The sequence below is a fragment of the Osmerus mordax genome, chromosome 19, assembly GCF_038355195.1.
Source record: "Osmerus mordax isolate fOsmMor3 chromosome 19, fOsmMor3.pri, whole genome shotgun sequence".
Classification (NCBI taxonomy): Eukaryota; Metazoa; Chordata; class Actinopteri; order Osmeriformes; family Osmeridae; genus Osmerus; species Osmerus mordax.
In genome coordinates, this window is record NC_090068.1 from 2224019 (window position 1) to 2240799 (window position 16781).

Genomic DNA, 16781 nt, shown 5'->3' on the forward strand with positions numbered 1-16781 from the left:
ATACATTCACAAGTCACACTTTTGTAACAAAACGCAATCATTTTATTTTTACATTTGTAGTATATATAGTATTACATAGCCCCTGGGGCCTCGGTTGATTTCCAAACAGACATTCTAAGCTAGAATATATAGTCAAATAGCCTCTGCAAACCTCTTCAGTTTGATATTAAGCATTATTAGTTCTCCAGCTTTCTTTTTCCAGACACAGCAGTCATATCCTCTGGCCTGCCCCAGCACTGTAAGTCAAACTCTGTTTTGAGAAGACATGGCTAAGGAGGAAGAACAAGTTCATGAAACTTAACATGCATATTTAACAAATATTTCATTCAGGCCCATTTGTTTTTAGGATTATGTCTAGTACATTACACATACAAGATTGAGGTAACTAGCATTTTAAACCTTAGTTGTCATAGAATGAGGTCCCATGTCTAAGAATTGAATGCAGACGTGTTTTCACTGTGGGTTTCAATATTGCATACCTGTCTAGAAGACTTAGTTAAAGTTGCAGTGCGTAGGCTAGAACATGAGGAGCCAGGCATCTCCACCCGCTCAAGTAAAACTCTGGTTCTAGGTACATGACTCCAAGATAGACCCAATCCAGCTTTCGGCTGCCCACTGCCATCTCTTGTTGTGTGGTTGGTCACCTAAAAACACGTGATTATTTGGTTTAAAGAATATTAATCTTGTATGTAGAATCTTAAATGGGGGGAAAATGATCCATCTGCATATATTTTGCTCACCAAAGCTGCTACATTGAAGTCCTTGGCTATAGTTTTCAGAACTCCAGCAACTTGCATCATTAATGACATGCCTGGAGAGATCATCACTGTGTCAATATGGTGCTTGTGAGGCCCACACACACCATGTGATAAAAACTAGTAATGAACCAGTTGACAGATATAGTCTGAACATTATCAAAGTCTTTAAATACGTCTGCCCTAAATAGGCTTATTTTATTAGATGCAACACCACTTGCCAGAGGATTGGGCCATATTGATTTATCATAGAGAGGGTGCAGGTATAGTATGTCTGAGTTGAAAAGGTTATTGTACGTGATACTGTGCCAACTGATTGCCCTATTACCTTCATTATGTTTGCCTCCCAGTATGGGAGAGATTACGGCTGACACTGAATCCACTATCACTGCTTTGACTGAGCCCCCACCAAGAGAAGCCTGGAAAGACAGACAAATAGCATATTCACAAATCCTAGGATTTGTGAATATGTATTTAGTTACATTAAGTTGAAAATGTCCTCCTTGAGATAATGTACTGGGTAGGTGAATCAATGTGCTTCCCTAAACATTTAGTCATTTTAGCAGACGCTCTTATCCAGAGCGACTAAACAACTGTTGTTGATCTATGTCATAACATTGATTTCCCCAAGAAGGTAGGATGCATTTTACACAGTTGAACATGGGCCTTAGACATGCAAGTTAATAGTTTGTCACAGGTAGAATGTTTACTAAAAACAACAAAACAAAAACATGCATCTGTGATACCTGCTGTAGACCACCGCATCGCAGACTATGTAGACAGCCAAGTAAGGAAAATACATCAAACAAGCGGATAATCTGAATTCTCTGTAGCGTCTCCATCTGAAAAGGGCCATAGCAACTGCCATGTAATAATTTACCTGTCTAATTGTTTAAAATTCTAATAAAATAGAATGTCCTTTAGCTCATATGAGTCTCTCAGCTGACCTGTTCCTCCATATTACAGGATTTCGCTTGTAACATCTGAAGTAAGTGGCTAGCAGACATTCCTCCAGTGGAGTCAATATATACCACACTTTGTTTTAGTTGGTAAGATATACTCAATATTACACCAAAACACACCTGAAAGATACAAACATGGTTGGATGAAGCTCAACACTGTGCATTAAACTAAGTAAATGCAGATGGAAAATGAATGGCAGCACTAGAAACAGTGGGATTGGATTATTAGGCTAATTATAGTCTGGAAAACCAGTCAGACGAATTAAGTGTTATCTTTGTCAATGATGTGTGTAATGGTGGGAAACATTCACCTGGGTTTTACCACTTCCCGGGCCTCCTGCCAGCTCTGTTAATTCCCCAGTGTACAAACCTGAGTCTAGCATTTTATCAAGCCTGGAATAAAACCAAAACACAAACCTTGATTAACCAAGCCAAGAACATTATAGTAGGTGCTAAAACTTAAGGTCAAATTGCTCTATTTCTCATTAGACAAGTCCCAATGTAGGTTATACATAGTGTAAATACTAACATTGGATTGCCAGTGGACAGGATGGCAGTGGAACTCAGCAGTTCCTCATACAGATCAGCACCTGAGACAGGAAAGGCTGCGTGTTGTGCAAGTAGAACCCTGCGCACGGCCAATAAAGCCTGAAACGCAATCAATCAAACGATGACATTCTTTGTCACCCATGATTTCGATTTTTTCACATTTCTGTTGTGTGTGGCATTAGCCTCCGAATGCCTGATGTAATTCGTATGCAGAGTATGAAAATGACATAACATTTTAGTGCTTGACACGAATGCTGATCATCACTATTGAATCCTCTGTCAATAAAATAAGACAAATTAAACACTAATAGTGCATGCTTTACCTTATAAGACACGGAGCATTTTTGTGACAGATCTTCAGTGTCAGATGACACCAAATCTTCCACTGTAAACATAATACACGTGCGCACTTAAGTTTATGGTGTTTTAGCTAGTTTTCCAGTAAAAATTACTTATCGTGAGTTATACTGTACAATCGATCGTTTGAGAAGAAAAACGTGAGTAATCAAACACACCGGTTTTGACATCTTCTGCTCGTAGTGCTTGTATCAATTCCTCATCCAATCCAGGACACATGCCATCTCTGAGGACAACCATGGCATCATAAATCGGATGTGGTAACAGCAAACTTGAAAATGTTACTACTACACTTAGCTAACTAGCTAAAAACGACTGTCTGAGTCGCCTCAAATAGTTATGGGTTTAATATCTCCCCGCCACGGGTTTGACTGACGCTGCATTGTCTTCTTCTTCTTCTATTGAGGTAAATGGCAGATTGACGATCCCACGTGTATGAGGTGCATCATCGCCATCTACTGTTTGGGAGTGTGATGCAGTCGCTTAAACCTTAACATTGTTTTTATGCTTATAGACACCTGCAGCTGACCAGAGGAGCACCAGAAATAACCGCCTGTCTTGGGGAGATAAAGGCATGGATGAGAAACAGCTTTCTCCAGTTAAACAGTAAAAAAAAATGCCCTTTTTGTTGGCACTCCACAGCAGGTTCAGTCATCCTCCATAACTCATCTCACCTTCGACAGTCAGGTCATACCCCTCTCCTAAATAGTCACTAATCTAGGAGTTAGGTTTGACCCTCACCTGACCTTTAATGACCAAAAATTGAAGATGTAACACTTGTATTCTGTATAAAATGATACTGTGTTTAGCTTTGTGCGCAGAGGCCTACCCCCAAATCTGAACTCTGGGTAAACATACAAGACCCTTATCTTGGGGCTAAGGACTAAGAAGAGGGGGGTTTGTTTGTTTATTTAAATGAGATACTGTTTGACAGAGCTAGAAGGAAGACTGAGGTCTGGTGACCATTAGCTTGTCACCTAGTGGGGGTAGAGTTGATGTTGTAAATGCCCATTGCAAGGGACGCACACACGTAAACACGCCCGCACGCACACATGTGGGCCAGGTCTATGCAAGGGAGCCAATGAAGGAAGAGCCATGGGACATTTGCATGCCTTTGTTTTAGCCAATAACTGTCAAGAGCGGTTTCTGTTTAAATAGTTTGCTGGCACAACATGCTAGCGGACAAACTTTGTAGCACAATGGAGTGTGATGTTTTGTCTCCTTGCGGCCGCAAGCAATGAAGCTTTCTTAACTTGTTCACCGACTGACTGTGCAATGCTTGATAGATTAATATTTCTGACAGTCCCCAACACCAAGCTCCGCACCATGGGCGACCGGGCCTTTTGCACGGCAGTGCCGCACCTGTGGAACAGCCTCCCTGACCAGCTAAGGGCAACACAGACACTGGACTCTTTTAACCCTTGTGCTACCTTCGGGTCATTGTGACCCACCGTTGTGTTGCGATAACTATACCTACCCCTTGTACTACCTTCGGGTCATTGTGACCCACCGTCGTGTAGCGATACCTTTACCTAATAAAAAAAAAGGATTATTATTTTTGTATTAACCCGGCCATCGCCGTGTCGGTGCGACTCTTCCTAATACAAAAACGTAGATACGTAGGGGAGGGGTATATCACATAATATCAACAGTTAAAACTAGGAGGAACACTCGCGCTGCCCTCAGGTCATTGTGACCCACCGCAGTGTCTGCGTTGTCAAAGTGCATATATCACGTTATATCACTAGTTAACACTAGGTGGAGCTGTCTCCGGGTCATTGTGACCCAGCGCAGTGTCTGCGTTGTCAATTATGAACCCGCCGCCCGCCCCAGAAGTTTATATATCAGGTTATATCACTAGTTGACACTAGGTGGAGCTGTCCGCGGGTCGTTGTGACCCACCGCAGTAGAGGTGTCAGGCCTCAAAATGAGACAGGCAACGTTGACCTAGATTAAATTGATAAGGTCGGAACGAAGGGAGATAAATGAAATCGACGCGTCGCCGACCTCGTCTCGTCCACTTTATTTTTGGTCTAACCGCGCGCACGGCCTTTTACGATTCGACGATTGGCGATCCCTCTCGGCGGGAGTTGCAGGTCGGACGGCCTCGGAAGCAGACGGGCGACGTGACGTCTGGCTTCAGAGAAACCGCGGTCGGACCCGTCTGCCAAGCGGCCGTGCGGAGGCCCTCGGAATCAGACGGGCCACGTTGACCTAGATTTAATTGATAAGGTCGGAACGGCGGGAGACAAATGAAAACCGCGGTCGGACCCGTCTGCCAAGCGTCCGTGTGGCGGCCCTCGAAATGAGACGGGCAATGTTGACCTTGATTAAATTGATAAGGTCGGAACGAAGGGAGACAAATGAAATCGACGCGTGTCGCCGACCTCGTCTCGTCCACGTATTTCTTTTGGGTCCAACCGCGCGTGCGCGGCCTTTTACGATTCGACGATTGGCGATCCCTCTCGGCGGGAGAATTGGCCTGGCGTCAGAGAAAACCGCGGTCGGACCCTTCTGCCAAGTTGCAGGTCGGACGGCCTCGGAAGCAGATGGGCGACGTGACGTCTGGCTTCAGAGAAACCGCGGTCGGACCCGTCTGCCAAGCGGCCGTGCGGCGGCCCTCGAAATGAGACGGGCAACATTGACCTAGATTAAATTGATAAGGTCGGAACGGCGGGAGACAAATGAAACCGCAGCTGGACCTCTTCGCCGAGCCCACGGGCCGAGAGGGGTCGTCGCAGGCCAACATTTCAAAGACGGCCTTTACGATTCGACGATCCTTGATCGCTCTTTGGCGGTCGAATTAGGGAGGCGTCCTTAGAATAATTTGTCCATGCAATCACGTAAGCTGTAGGCAAGTGCTACTAACACACATTCCGTGGGGGTAAGGACAGCTTCTGTCTAGGGTAACGCAGCTATGGCTCGGGATTTCAGTGCGCTGCAAGTTCTACAGCAGATGTTTGCCAATATTGAGCAAAGTGAGTCTGAAGAGGAGGCCGAGGATGTGTCAGAAGAAGACGGGGAAGAGTGTACAGAGAATGTGGCAGAAGAGGAGGAAGAAGAAGAAGACGGGCAAGAGTACGCGGAGCATGTGTCAGAAGAGGAAGACGGGCAAGAGTACGACGCAGTCAACCACGACGACGACGCTGCCACCGCCGCTGACCAAGCCCCTCACATCGACAAAGATACTTTGTTGTCGAAAAACGGCCAAATTGAATGGTGTTCGACTGCGTATCGGAGGAATCCGAGGCTGCTGTCGCAACGTGACAGTACGGAGAGGACCCCCAGAGGACCCACAGCTTACGCCGTTTCCCACGCTCAAGACATCGTCTCCGCATTTTTACTCTTTGTCACGCCACAAATCGAAAGAGTAATCTTGGACGTGACAAATCGGGAAGGTTATCTGAAACGCGGAGAGGAGTGGAAAGCCATGGACACCACTGACCTACGTGCCTACATAGGGCTGCTAATCCTGGCAGGGGTGTACAAGTCCCAAGGCGAAGCGGCCGCCAGTCTATGGGACGCGCAAAGCGGCAGAGCGATTTTCCGCGCTACCATGCAGTTGAAACTCTTCTACACCTATTCGACGTCGATACGATTTGACGACCGTGGGACACGAGTGGCGAGACGCGCGACGGACAAGTTGGCGGCGATAAGAGAGGTCTGGGATATGTGGGTAGAGAGATTACCACGCCTCTACGACCCAGGGCCCGAAGTGACCATGGATGAACAACTGCTCGCGTTCAGAGGACAGTGTCCTTTCAAGCAGTACATGCCAAGCAAACCGGCGAAATACGGCATCAAGTCGTGGGTCGCGTGTGATGCAAAATCAAGCTACGCTTGGAAGATGCAAGTCTACACCGGGAAGCAGATGGACGGAGTCCCGGAGAGGAACCAGGGGATGCGCGTCTTTCTCGTTGTGACAGAGGGCCTGAACGATCGCAATGTCGAACTCGGACGAGAGCTCATGGCGACGAGAAACATGACCGTGGTTGGCACCGTGCGAAAGAACAGGGCCGAGCTCCCGTCCGAGCTGCTGACGACGAAGACGCGATGGGTGCTGTCGTCGCAGTTCGCCTTCACTCCCACCACCACTCTGGTTTCCTACCTCACACGCCACACAGACGCTGAAATCAGTGACAGAAACGACGGCAAACCGACCATCGTCCTAGATTACTTTTGAACAAAGGAGGAGTCGACAATCTGGATAAGGTCATCACGGCCTACAGCTGTAAAAGGAAGACGGCCCGCTGGCCCCTCGTCATCTTCAGCAACATCGTTGACGTCTCCTCCTACAACGCCTTTGTGATATGGAGAGAGGTCAACCCCAACTGGATGCCGCGTAAGCGCAACAAGAGGAGGTTTTTCCTCAAGCAGCTCGGAAGGGCCCTCGTGACTCCGCTGATCGAAAGAAGACGATGTCTGCCCCGCACGGGAGCTGCTGCCGCGGTTGTGAAAGATCTACGGATGGCCAGCTGTCGCGATCCACCTCCTCAATGGCGACCCGGAGAGGATGGCACAGCGGCAACAGCAGCAGCAGCAGCAGCCGCCGCCTCCTCATCGGCAGGACCGACCTCGCCGGTCCCTGCCAGTAAGAGGAAGAGATGTCAAGTCTGCCCGGTGAAGAAGGACCGTAAAACGTTCACCGTTTGTCGCGGGTGTAAGAGGCCTGTCTGCAAATCCTGTTCGCATGTATACTGCCCCACATGCCCCACCGAGCTGGGCTTCGGCCAAGGAGAGGTTCCCGTTGACCCTGGACGACCTGCGGGAGTGTGTGCAGAAGACTGAACAACTCATTCGAGTGAAGAAGAGGGCTTTGCTCAAGCCACAGCACAGTGCTGCTAACGCTACCACCACCACATGCATGGGATGTATAGATGATGTATCAGGACGGCGGGCTGGAGGTTCTATCCCTAGTGCTGTCTGCGGGTCGTTGTGAAGCACGGTGTCATGCGTGGTGTGACAACTTTTCATAATACAAAAATAAAGTGAAACATTTGATTTTATTCCTCGCGTTGTCTGCCTAGTCTATGATGCCACTCTCGTGCCGTTTCGGGGTCGTGGTGAAGCAAACTGACGTTTTTCATAATAAAAAATTAATAAAGTGAAACCTTTTATTTCTAGCCTTGTCTGCCTAGCCTATTAGTACACTCTCGCGCTGTATCCTAGTCTGCGCTGTGACTCACCATACCTAGTCTGTTACGCCACTCTCGTGCTGACAACCTTTCGTAATACAAAAATAGTGAAGTGAAACATTATCCGTCGAAATAAAAATGAAATCATATGTGCCCTGACCGTGAAGCGAACCCGGGTCACGGAGCTGAAAGCCCCACAGGACTATTTCCTGAGTACTTATATGTTATGTAATGCAAGGTTGCTTTGAGTTGTCTTGTCCTAAGAATTTGACCTTGTGTTGTTCTGTGCATCTGATAATAAAAGACTGGAACTTGACCATTATTTATGTATCAATTCCTGCTTAACCCCAACACTTAATTGCCTCTATCACCAATCAGTTCCTGGTTAATCTCAACACTTTATCTTTCCATTTATCTCCATTACTTCAAAAGTCACGTGAAAGTGACGGGTTTTCTCTCCTTCACTCGCAGTGCACAGGCATGAGAATACAAACAATGTCATGTGACTGGGGGCAGAGGGCAACGCTGATGTTTTGGTGGAAAAATAAATTAACACAGAACTGGATGATGTCGCAAGTTAATTTAATTTAACTTTACTAATGATGGGCTTATCATATTGATGCAGCCACAAAAAAAAAGTTTATTTAGGCTCTTTCTCCAAAGGGGCAGATCAGCCAATCAGGGCAAACGGGCTGTTGCCCGGGCAACAAGCACCTGTAACATGTTCTTGGGCCCTTTGAGAGGTTTGAACGTGTCAGAGTTGAGGAAGCTGCTGCCATACTGGAGCTGAATTTATGTCTCGTGAGATCAGCATGAGGGAAGTAAAATGTAGAAAAAAGGATAGTTTTCAGCTAACGTTTTGGTCGTTTTGGGCCTAAAGATAAAAGCTGTACAAAATAAGCTGCTGTATGCAAGGGCGTAGGATTTATTTTTACATTGGGGGGGGGGGGGGGGGACATACCAGCTATCTATCTATAGCTATGTTGCTATCTATCTAACGTAACGTTAGTTAGCACCTCTCGCAAAGCATAACACACGTGCCATTCAAAATTCCATTATTGATTTAATCGTCATATGCCTCGCATCCATAATTCAATTTAAAAAAGATTGCTAATTTCAAACGCTTGACAGACTAATTTACCTCATACAAAGTCGAGTCAAGTTCAAAACTGGTGCGCACCGGTAACGTATTTTATGTTCCTAGTGTAATTTTAACTTCACTCTACCAATCAGATGCTTCGACTATAGGTGAAGAATATGAAACTGGTGATTGGTGAATGGTGATTATTCAAACATAGCATGAAATTGTCGCGCTTTCAAAATAAAAGTTTGAAATATACAGTTTTTGTACCTGCGGTATAGGAATTCTTTTTGGGTGGGACACATGCAGAATTTTCCATTATTGAGGGGGACATGTCCCCCCGGTTCCTACGCCAATGCCTTTATGATTTCCACCATTTCATAAGTAAAAATCGAAAACATAATGCAACCACAATCATGATGGCTTATTTTTTGGATGAAGCCCAATGTGTGGGCGGGCCTGTTATCTTGAGTCACTCACAGCGATTCTAAATGCCAAAGATTAGATGCGTATACTACTGATAACTTTTAATGCCGTTTAAAGTCCTTAATCTACCAAACTTGTTGCAAAGAAATCCCAGCAACATGTATTTACAAAACAGGAGGACAAATGACGATTGTCAAGTTAGCCTATAAATAGTGTGGGACTAAAATATCCGAGCACTCAGCACTCCGGCTTTGAATTTCCGAAATGTAGGCAGGGTGTCAGTAGCCTGGCTCTGCCCTCCTATGTACTTCCGCTCAATTTTGATTTTGCTTCTGTACTAGGTCTGGCCATGAGGTACGTAAGTCAGATGTCTTTCTACCGGCGAATCAGCGAACAGAGGGAGTGGCTGATAACGATGACGTTGTGCGCTACTTTGTGTTGTAGTTCCGTACTGGCGGCAGAGAAAGATGCGAGCGAAGCCATTCGGTCCATTGTGGCAACACTGCCGAATATCTATAAACTAAAGCCGGAGCAAGAACAAGTTTTGCTGAGTTTTGTTGGTGGCCATGATGTTGTGGCCCTCCTCCCCACGGGGTTCGGGAACAGTTTGATTTTCCAGCTACGGCAGCTAGCTCTGTTACAGTAGTGGTGAAAGAATTGGCCAAGGCGAATGCTAGCGATTGGTTATGGCAGATCAGAGTGGTTCTGGGCAGATCCAATAGTTTTAAACTTCAACAGAGTACCCACCTACAAGGAAGTCAACGCTTGTCAATGGAGCGAAGCCAGACTCTGTACAAATGAAATGTACGAGGGTCTGGTTAGGACCAGGCTAGGGTGTCAAGGGAAGACTCATTCATATTTATAAAATAAGCACCATCTTATTGGCCATCTTAAGAGAGAGTTGCGTCAACGGAAGTCCAAAATGTATTGTCTCGTGGTTCACGTAGCGTCAAATAGTTCCTGGAAGTTATTGGCGGGCCATTTGAATAGCTTAAAACAGACAGAACAAGTTTTTTTTGTCATTATTAGTAAATTAATGCATTAATTTTCAATATAACACACCAAAATGTGTATGTAAATGGGATTCCTTAATTTTTTTTTTTACACTATTATGTTCTTAAAACCTGTTAGCGATCCCAGGCCAATGGCTGGGGATTAATGGTAGACATGGCTTATATGGTTAGAAAGCTAAGATTCTTGTGATTCTATTTATGTAAACCATATCAAAATCAATTCACAAAAGCAGATACAATCAACAGCTTTGTCCAAACACCAACACATAAAATACACGACTCACCTATCACTATACTATGGCTTTCCTCCTAGGTCACATGAGAAATTGGGACTGTTGTGGCAGTCCGAACCAATAGGCTGAACTTAATTCTGCTCAAAATCAATTTTATTACTTTATAATCAATTATACAATAAGGCTATGAAAATATGTCAAAAGTGTCATCATCTTTTCATCATTCTGATGATACTGATATGTTCATTGACATAAATATTTACTTTAATGATTTTAAGTGAATTACTAGCTTTTCCAACATATCCATTGTGTAATGTTGTTTGTACAAATTGTTGTAGAAATGCATTTACTATTTTGCACAAGTTAGGGATGATGTGAAAAACGCACCAAAGCAACTGAGAAAAATTGTAAGTCCGGAGAGGTGTGCAGCTGACATTAGTTAACTTTGATGTAAGGTAACTTTATATTCATCCTGAGCTACATAGCTGTATAGCCTGGCTCGTCATTGTTTATCACAAACAAAAACTGGCAGAACCAGCAACTGAAACTAGTGCACTGAAACATACAGTAGGCTATATAACGTATAGCTTACCTTTTTATGTTTTTTTTCTAAATGCCGGTAAAAGTTTGATGTAGTCCCATTCGTCTCAGTGAGTGTCTCTTTGCAGAATTTACACACTGCTGTGAGTTTTCTTTTGGACGCTATTGTAAACTCTTTCTGGTTCAGGTAACCAAATCTAATGCAATGGGTGTGTTGTTCTGTTAACAATGCAATAGGCTACACCAAAATATATTTTTGTGGGTTTCTTTTATTCTGATGCTGAGAAAAGTATTGGAACTAGGACTAGGAATTATTGGATTATTTTAAATATGAAACCCATCCTCACATACCTCTTACAGACCCCTCCCATTGGGTACCAAGGGAGGTGGCAACTCCTATCAAAACACTGGTTCAGTAGGACTTGTCTTTAGGAGGCTTCAGACCTAGACCTGTGACAAAACAGAATCTCAGCACAATAGAACTGCAAGCCATTAAAACCTTGGCAGACAATAAGACTACTGTTATTAAACCGGCGGACAAGGGTTCACAGATAGTCATCATGGACAGGACTTTGTATCTTTTAGAGGCAAATAGACAGCTGTCAAACAGAAATCATTATGCGCCGTTACTCCACTCTATGCAACCTGAAACACAAAACATGGTTAAAGATATCATTTGTGAAATGTAGACCCAGACAGTTGTATATCCTTCCAAAAATACATAAGGCCCTGGATAAACAGACCATCCCTGGTCAGGTGCCCTGTAGTCGGCCAATCGTTAGTGACTGTGGCTCGGAGTCGTCTCACATCGCAGAATATCTGGACTTTCACATTAATCCCTTGCCACAAAAACATACTTCATACATTAAAGATACGTATGATTTTGTGAAGAAAATAAGGGACATTTCAGTTTTTGACGATGCCTTTTTGTTTTCTATAGATATTAATTCTCTATATACAAACATTGACACAACCTTGGGCCTACAGTCCGTTAGAGCTGCTTTCAATACATTTTTCCCGTCCCAGGACGGCCTGATGAAAAGACTTAAGAACTTTTAGAAATAAGTCTCAACAGGAATGATTTTGAGTTCAATAACAAACATTATCTCCAAATCCATGGTACAGCGATGGGTAAAAAATTCGCCCCAGCCTACGCCAGCCTGTACATGTGTGGCTGGGAAGAATCAGCTTTTTAAAAGTGTAGACATCTACCTTTGCTGTACTTTAGATACCTTGATGACATCTTTGGTATATGGGAGGGCGGCATGGATGAATTCGAAGAATTCCTGGGAATTTTTAAGCAATTACTATTACACACAATGTCCAAAGGGAAAACTGGAGTTTTTAGACACATAGGTCTTCATTGTACCCTGGGGAGCAAAAAAAGCATTAGCCACCAGAGTATTTTTTAAAGAAAAGGATAGGCATGCTTTACATTTAGTCATTTAGCAGACGCTCTTATCCAGAGCAACTTACAGTAAGTACAGGGACATTCCCCCAAGGCAAGTAGGGTGAAATGCCTTGCCCAAGGACACAACGTCAGTTGGCACTGCCGGGAACCGAACTGGCAACCTTCGGATTACTAGCCCGACTCCCTCACCGCTCAGCCAACTGACTCCCTACCTGGCTCCCTACCTCCCTCCCTGCTTTACTCCACAAACAAAGTTATCATCCTAAAATACACGTACAAAGGATTAATTAAATCACAGCTAGTTAGATTTCACAGAATCTGTACTTACTCTGTACTTAATCTGTACTCACTCTGTACTCACTCTGTACTTACCCGGGGCAACATTGATTCTGTTTGCAGCTCTTAGGCCTCGGGGTTACTCCCGGAGGTTCCTGAGAGAAATAAAACAGGGAGACAGATCTTTGAGACTAATGGTAATTATGTGTTTCAAAGAGATGATAAAGGGGTTATACCTATGGTGACGACGTACTCGCAGCCTTTGGGATGATTGGGTGGTCAGTTGAGACTTTCAGCAGGCCCAAGAGGTTATGGGGGATTTAACCCTCACGCTCTCCTCATTGTCTATGCAGCCTGAAATTATCCTTCACGCTGTCTCCGGGTCGTTGTGACCCACAGCGTTGTCTATTACGCCACCTTCGCGCTGTCTCTGGGTCGTTGTGACCCACAGCGTGGGAATAAAAGGTTTCACGTTATTTATTTTTGTATTATGAAACGTTGTCAGAAGACCGCTGTGGGTCACAAGGAACCGGAGACAGTGCAGGGTCGCGTAATAGACAACACAGACGTTGCAGTTTCTAACAAAAAGGCAGCGCAACATACAAGTGTCTCCCTGGTGGTCTAGTGGCAAGGCTGTGGGGCTTTCAACTCGGCAGCCCAGGTTTGCTTCTTGGTCAGGGCAAATATTATTTCTTTTTTATTTTTATTTCGACAGATAATGTTTCACTTTTATTTTTGTATTACGAAAGGTTTTCAGCACGAGAGTGGCGTAACAGACTAGGTATGGTGAGTCACAGCGCAGACTAGGATACAGCGCGAGAGTGTACTAATAGGCAAGGCAGACAAGGCTAGAAATAAAAGGTTTCACTTTATTTGTATTATGAAAAAGTTGTCACAACGTCAGTTTGACTCACAACAACCCCGAAACGGCACGAGAGAGGCGTCATAGACTAGGCAGACAAGGCGAGGAATAAAATCAAATGTTTCTCCTTATTTTTGTATCATGAAAAGTTGTCACACCATGCATGACACTGTGCTTCACAACGACCCGCAGACAGCACTAGGGATAGACCTCCAGCCCGCCGTCCTGATACATCATCTATACATCCCATGCATGTGGTTGCCGTTGAGGATGTGGATTGCGACAGCTGGCCATCCGGAGTTCTTTCACAACCGCGACAGCAGCTTCCGTGCGGGGCAGACATCGTCTTCTTTCGATCAGCAGAGTCACGAGGGCCCTTCTGAGCTGCTCGAGGAAAAACCTCCTCTTGTTGCGCTTACGCGGCATCCAGTTGGGGTTGACCTCTCTTCATATCACAAAGGCGTTGTAGGAGGAGACGTCAACGATGTTGCTGAAGATGACGAGGGGCCAGCGGGCCGTCTTCCTTTTACAGCTGTAGGCCGTGATGACCTTATCCAGATTGTCGACACCTCCTTTGTTGCGGTTGTAGTCTAAGACGATGGTCAGTTTGCCGTCGTTTCTGTCACTGATTTCAGCGTTTGTGTGGCGTGTGCTCATGAGTAAAGGCCGAAATATGCTTCTGCGTCTCCGTTTACGGATGGGCGGGCGCACGGATACGGACGGATAGACTTTGTTTATGGTTCTCCGTAGGCTGTGGGTGCTGAAAACAATTCACCGCCAGAAGAGTAGGTGGCGCAACGTTTTTTGTAATTCGTCGTGGAGTGTTTATTTAACTAGGTTATCGAGAAGTCGGAGCAAATTTACAAATTAGCCGCTTCATCAATAAAATACGCACATTTTCAGCAACTACACTGCCCATTTCTCGTCACATTTTAATTCAGATGCTGATTTACATGTACTGTTTAGCTGAAATATGAATTGTAAAAACTTACAACAATGGCGGTCAAAGGATTCTGTTCGTCCTGTTTATCACGGCAACCCTGCCCCCGCCCCTGACGCAAGCGGTTCTTAATACTGACCAATAACAGCCAAGGGGGTCTCCGTAGCTCTCCGTCGCTACGACGGATAGTTAGAAAATTCAGGAGGTGCACGTCGAGCTCTCCGGGGCTCTCCGAGGGCTGACGGAGAGCTCTCCGAGGGCGTTCCACGGAGACGAGGGCGTTCCCATGTGTCAGTTTTTTTTGCCTTAAAACGTTCTTATTTTTCTTTGCGAGGTAGGAAACCAGAGTAGTGGTGGGAGTGAAGGCAAACTGCTATGATAGCACCCGTCACCTCTTCGTCGTCAGCAGCTCGGACGGGAGTTCGGTCCTGTTCTTTCGCACAGTGCCAACCATGGTCATGTTTCTCGTCGCCATGAGCTCCCGTCCGAGTTCGTAAGAGGTGAAAAAATTGTCACACGTGACATTAGGTGCGTTCGACATGGTCTGACTTCATGCAGCGCTGCAGCCGGCTGACTTGAAACAATGAATTCTGGTTAGACTTTTTGTCTAACGTAGCCATCAAAGTACCGTGAGATCGATTCGAGAACTGCCGGCTGTGTAACTGAGCGCATTTTCTCAAGAGCAACTGCACGGGTTCAAATGACGACACAGCTATTTCATGATTGGCCAGACTCACACACGACAACTTTGACGCGTGTTTTGTAATTATTCTGACACCTTCAGTTTTGCCAATGCTCAAATCCTGACCAAAAAGTTGAATTGAATAAAAAATGTGTTGAAGAAAGGGTTTTAGTCCACCTCTTCAGTAACGGAAAGAGTATATTTAATTATAAATAAAGTAAAGTAAGCAAACAGCACTTGATCGGCCATGACTGACGTCAACGCAGCAAACCACGAGAAGCAGGAATGTCTGACTTTGAGGTGTTTTTAACCCCTCCCTGACTGCAAGAGGCTACTCTCGCCGGTCGTTTCATGCAGCCGCAGTCCATGTCGAACGCACCTAATGTGATCCTTCAGGCCCTCTGTCACGTCGAGCATGACGCGCATCCCCTGGTTCTTCTCCGGGACTCCGTCCATCGGCTACCCGGTGTAGACTTGCATCTTCCAAGCATAGCTTGATTTTGCATTGCACGCGACCCACGACTTGATGCCGTATTTCGCCGGTTTGCTTGGCATGTACTGCTTGAAAGGACACCGTCCTCTGAACGCGAGCAGTTGTTCATCCACGGTCACTTAGGGCCCTGGGTCGTAGAGGCGTGGTAATCTCTCTACCCACATATCCCAGACCTCTCTTATCGCCGACAACTTGTCCGTCGCGCGTCTCTCCGCTTGTGTCCCACGGTCGTCAAATTGTATCGACGTCGAATAGATGTAGAAGAGTTTCAGCTGCATGGTAGCGCGGAAAATCTCGCTGCCGCTTTGCACGTCCAATACACTGGCAGCCGCTTCGCCTCGGGACTTGTACACCACTGCCAGGATTGGCAGCCCTATGTAGGCACGTAGGTCAGTGGCGTCCATGGCTTTCCATTCCTCTCCGCGTTACAGATAGCCTTCCCGATTTGTCACGTCCAAGATTACTCTTTCGATTTGTGGCGTGACAAAGAGTAAAAACGCAGAGACGATGTCGTGAGTGTGGGAAACGGTGTAAGCTGTGGGTCCTCTGGGGGTCCTCTCCGTGCTGTCACGTTGCGACAGCAGCCTCGGATTCCTCCGATACGCAATCGAATAACATTCCATTTTGCAGTTTTTCGACACAAAACTATCTCTGTCCATTTGAGGGGCTTAGTTGGTGGCGTCGTCATCGTCGTTGTTGACTGCGTTGTACTCTTGCCCGTTACAAGTTACAATCAATTATGGCGTATCTGTTCTTTGACAAGCCTGTGGTGGATGAAGGTGCTCAGATTATACAAAGAGCGTTTATCCCACCAGCCCCAAGGGTCTTCAGAGACAGAAGTAATGCTTCCCTGACCAGTATCTGTGGAAGAAGTATAGGTTCAGCAGGCCCAGCATAGTTTATCTAGATAGATTTAATTGTCAGTCTTAAATAAATAAATACATAAATAATATATATATATATATATAAAATAAAAATTTTGCAACTCTTAAGGATGGCAATGAACACATAAGAGCAGCCTACCATCCTTTGTAGAAAGTAATAGAAAGGAGAGTAGACTATAATA

At 45.4% G+C, this 16781-nt stretch overlaps 2 protein-coding genes and 1 pseudogene across 2 annotated transcripts; 1 reads left to right on the top strand and 2 right to left on the bottom strand.

The window, feature by feature from the left end:
* Positions 1 to 16338, bottom strand: part of LOC136963507 (piggyBac transposable element-derived protein 4-like) — a 208371-nt pseudogene extending 192033 nt beyond the window's left edge.
* On the bottom strand, positions 19 to 2927 carry rad51d (RAD51 paralog D). Its single transcript, XM_067257480.1, has 10 exons — positions 2782 to 2927; positions 2590 to 2651; positions 2247 to 2365; positions 2029 to 2110; positions 1703 to 1837; positions 1502 to 1597; positions 1084 to 1174; positions 741 to 811; positions 480 to 644; positions 19 to 269 (listed from the first exon to the last, which is right to left on the bottom strand). The coding sequence occupies exons 1-10, from the start codon at positions 2861 to 2863 to the stop codon at positions 177 to 179; spliced, it is 996 nt and encodes a 331-aa protein (XP_067113581.1). The 5' UTR covers positions 2864 to 2927; the 3' UTR covers positions 19 to 176.
* On the top strand, positions 5402 to 7411 carry LOC136963497 (piggyBac transposable element-derived protein 4-like). Its single transcript, XM_067257652.1, is given in 2 exon segments — positions 5402 to 6798; positions 6801 to 7411. Coding segments are annotated over 2 exon segments (1869 nt in total). The 5' UTR covers positions 5402 to 5540.
* Positions 16339 to 16781: the final 443 nt, after the last annotated feature.

What these genes read in the sequence shown, in the direction of transcription:
- rad51d (XM_067257480.1), bottom strand. Translation starts at nt 2,863, where the DNA reads ATGGTTGTCCTCAGAGATGGCATGTGTCCTGGATTGGATGAGGAATTG. An exon ending in AATGCTCCGTGTCTTATAAG is followed by an intron (nt 2,366 to 2,589) that starts GTAAAGCATGCA and finishes ATTGCGTTTCAG; the next exon opens with GCTTTATTGGCCGTGCGCAG. An exon ending in TAACTAAGTCTTCTAGACAG is followed by an intron (nt 270 to 479) that starts GTATGCAATATT and finishes CTTCCTCCTTAG; the next exon opens with CCATGTCTTCTCAAAACAGA.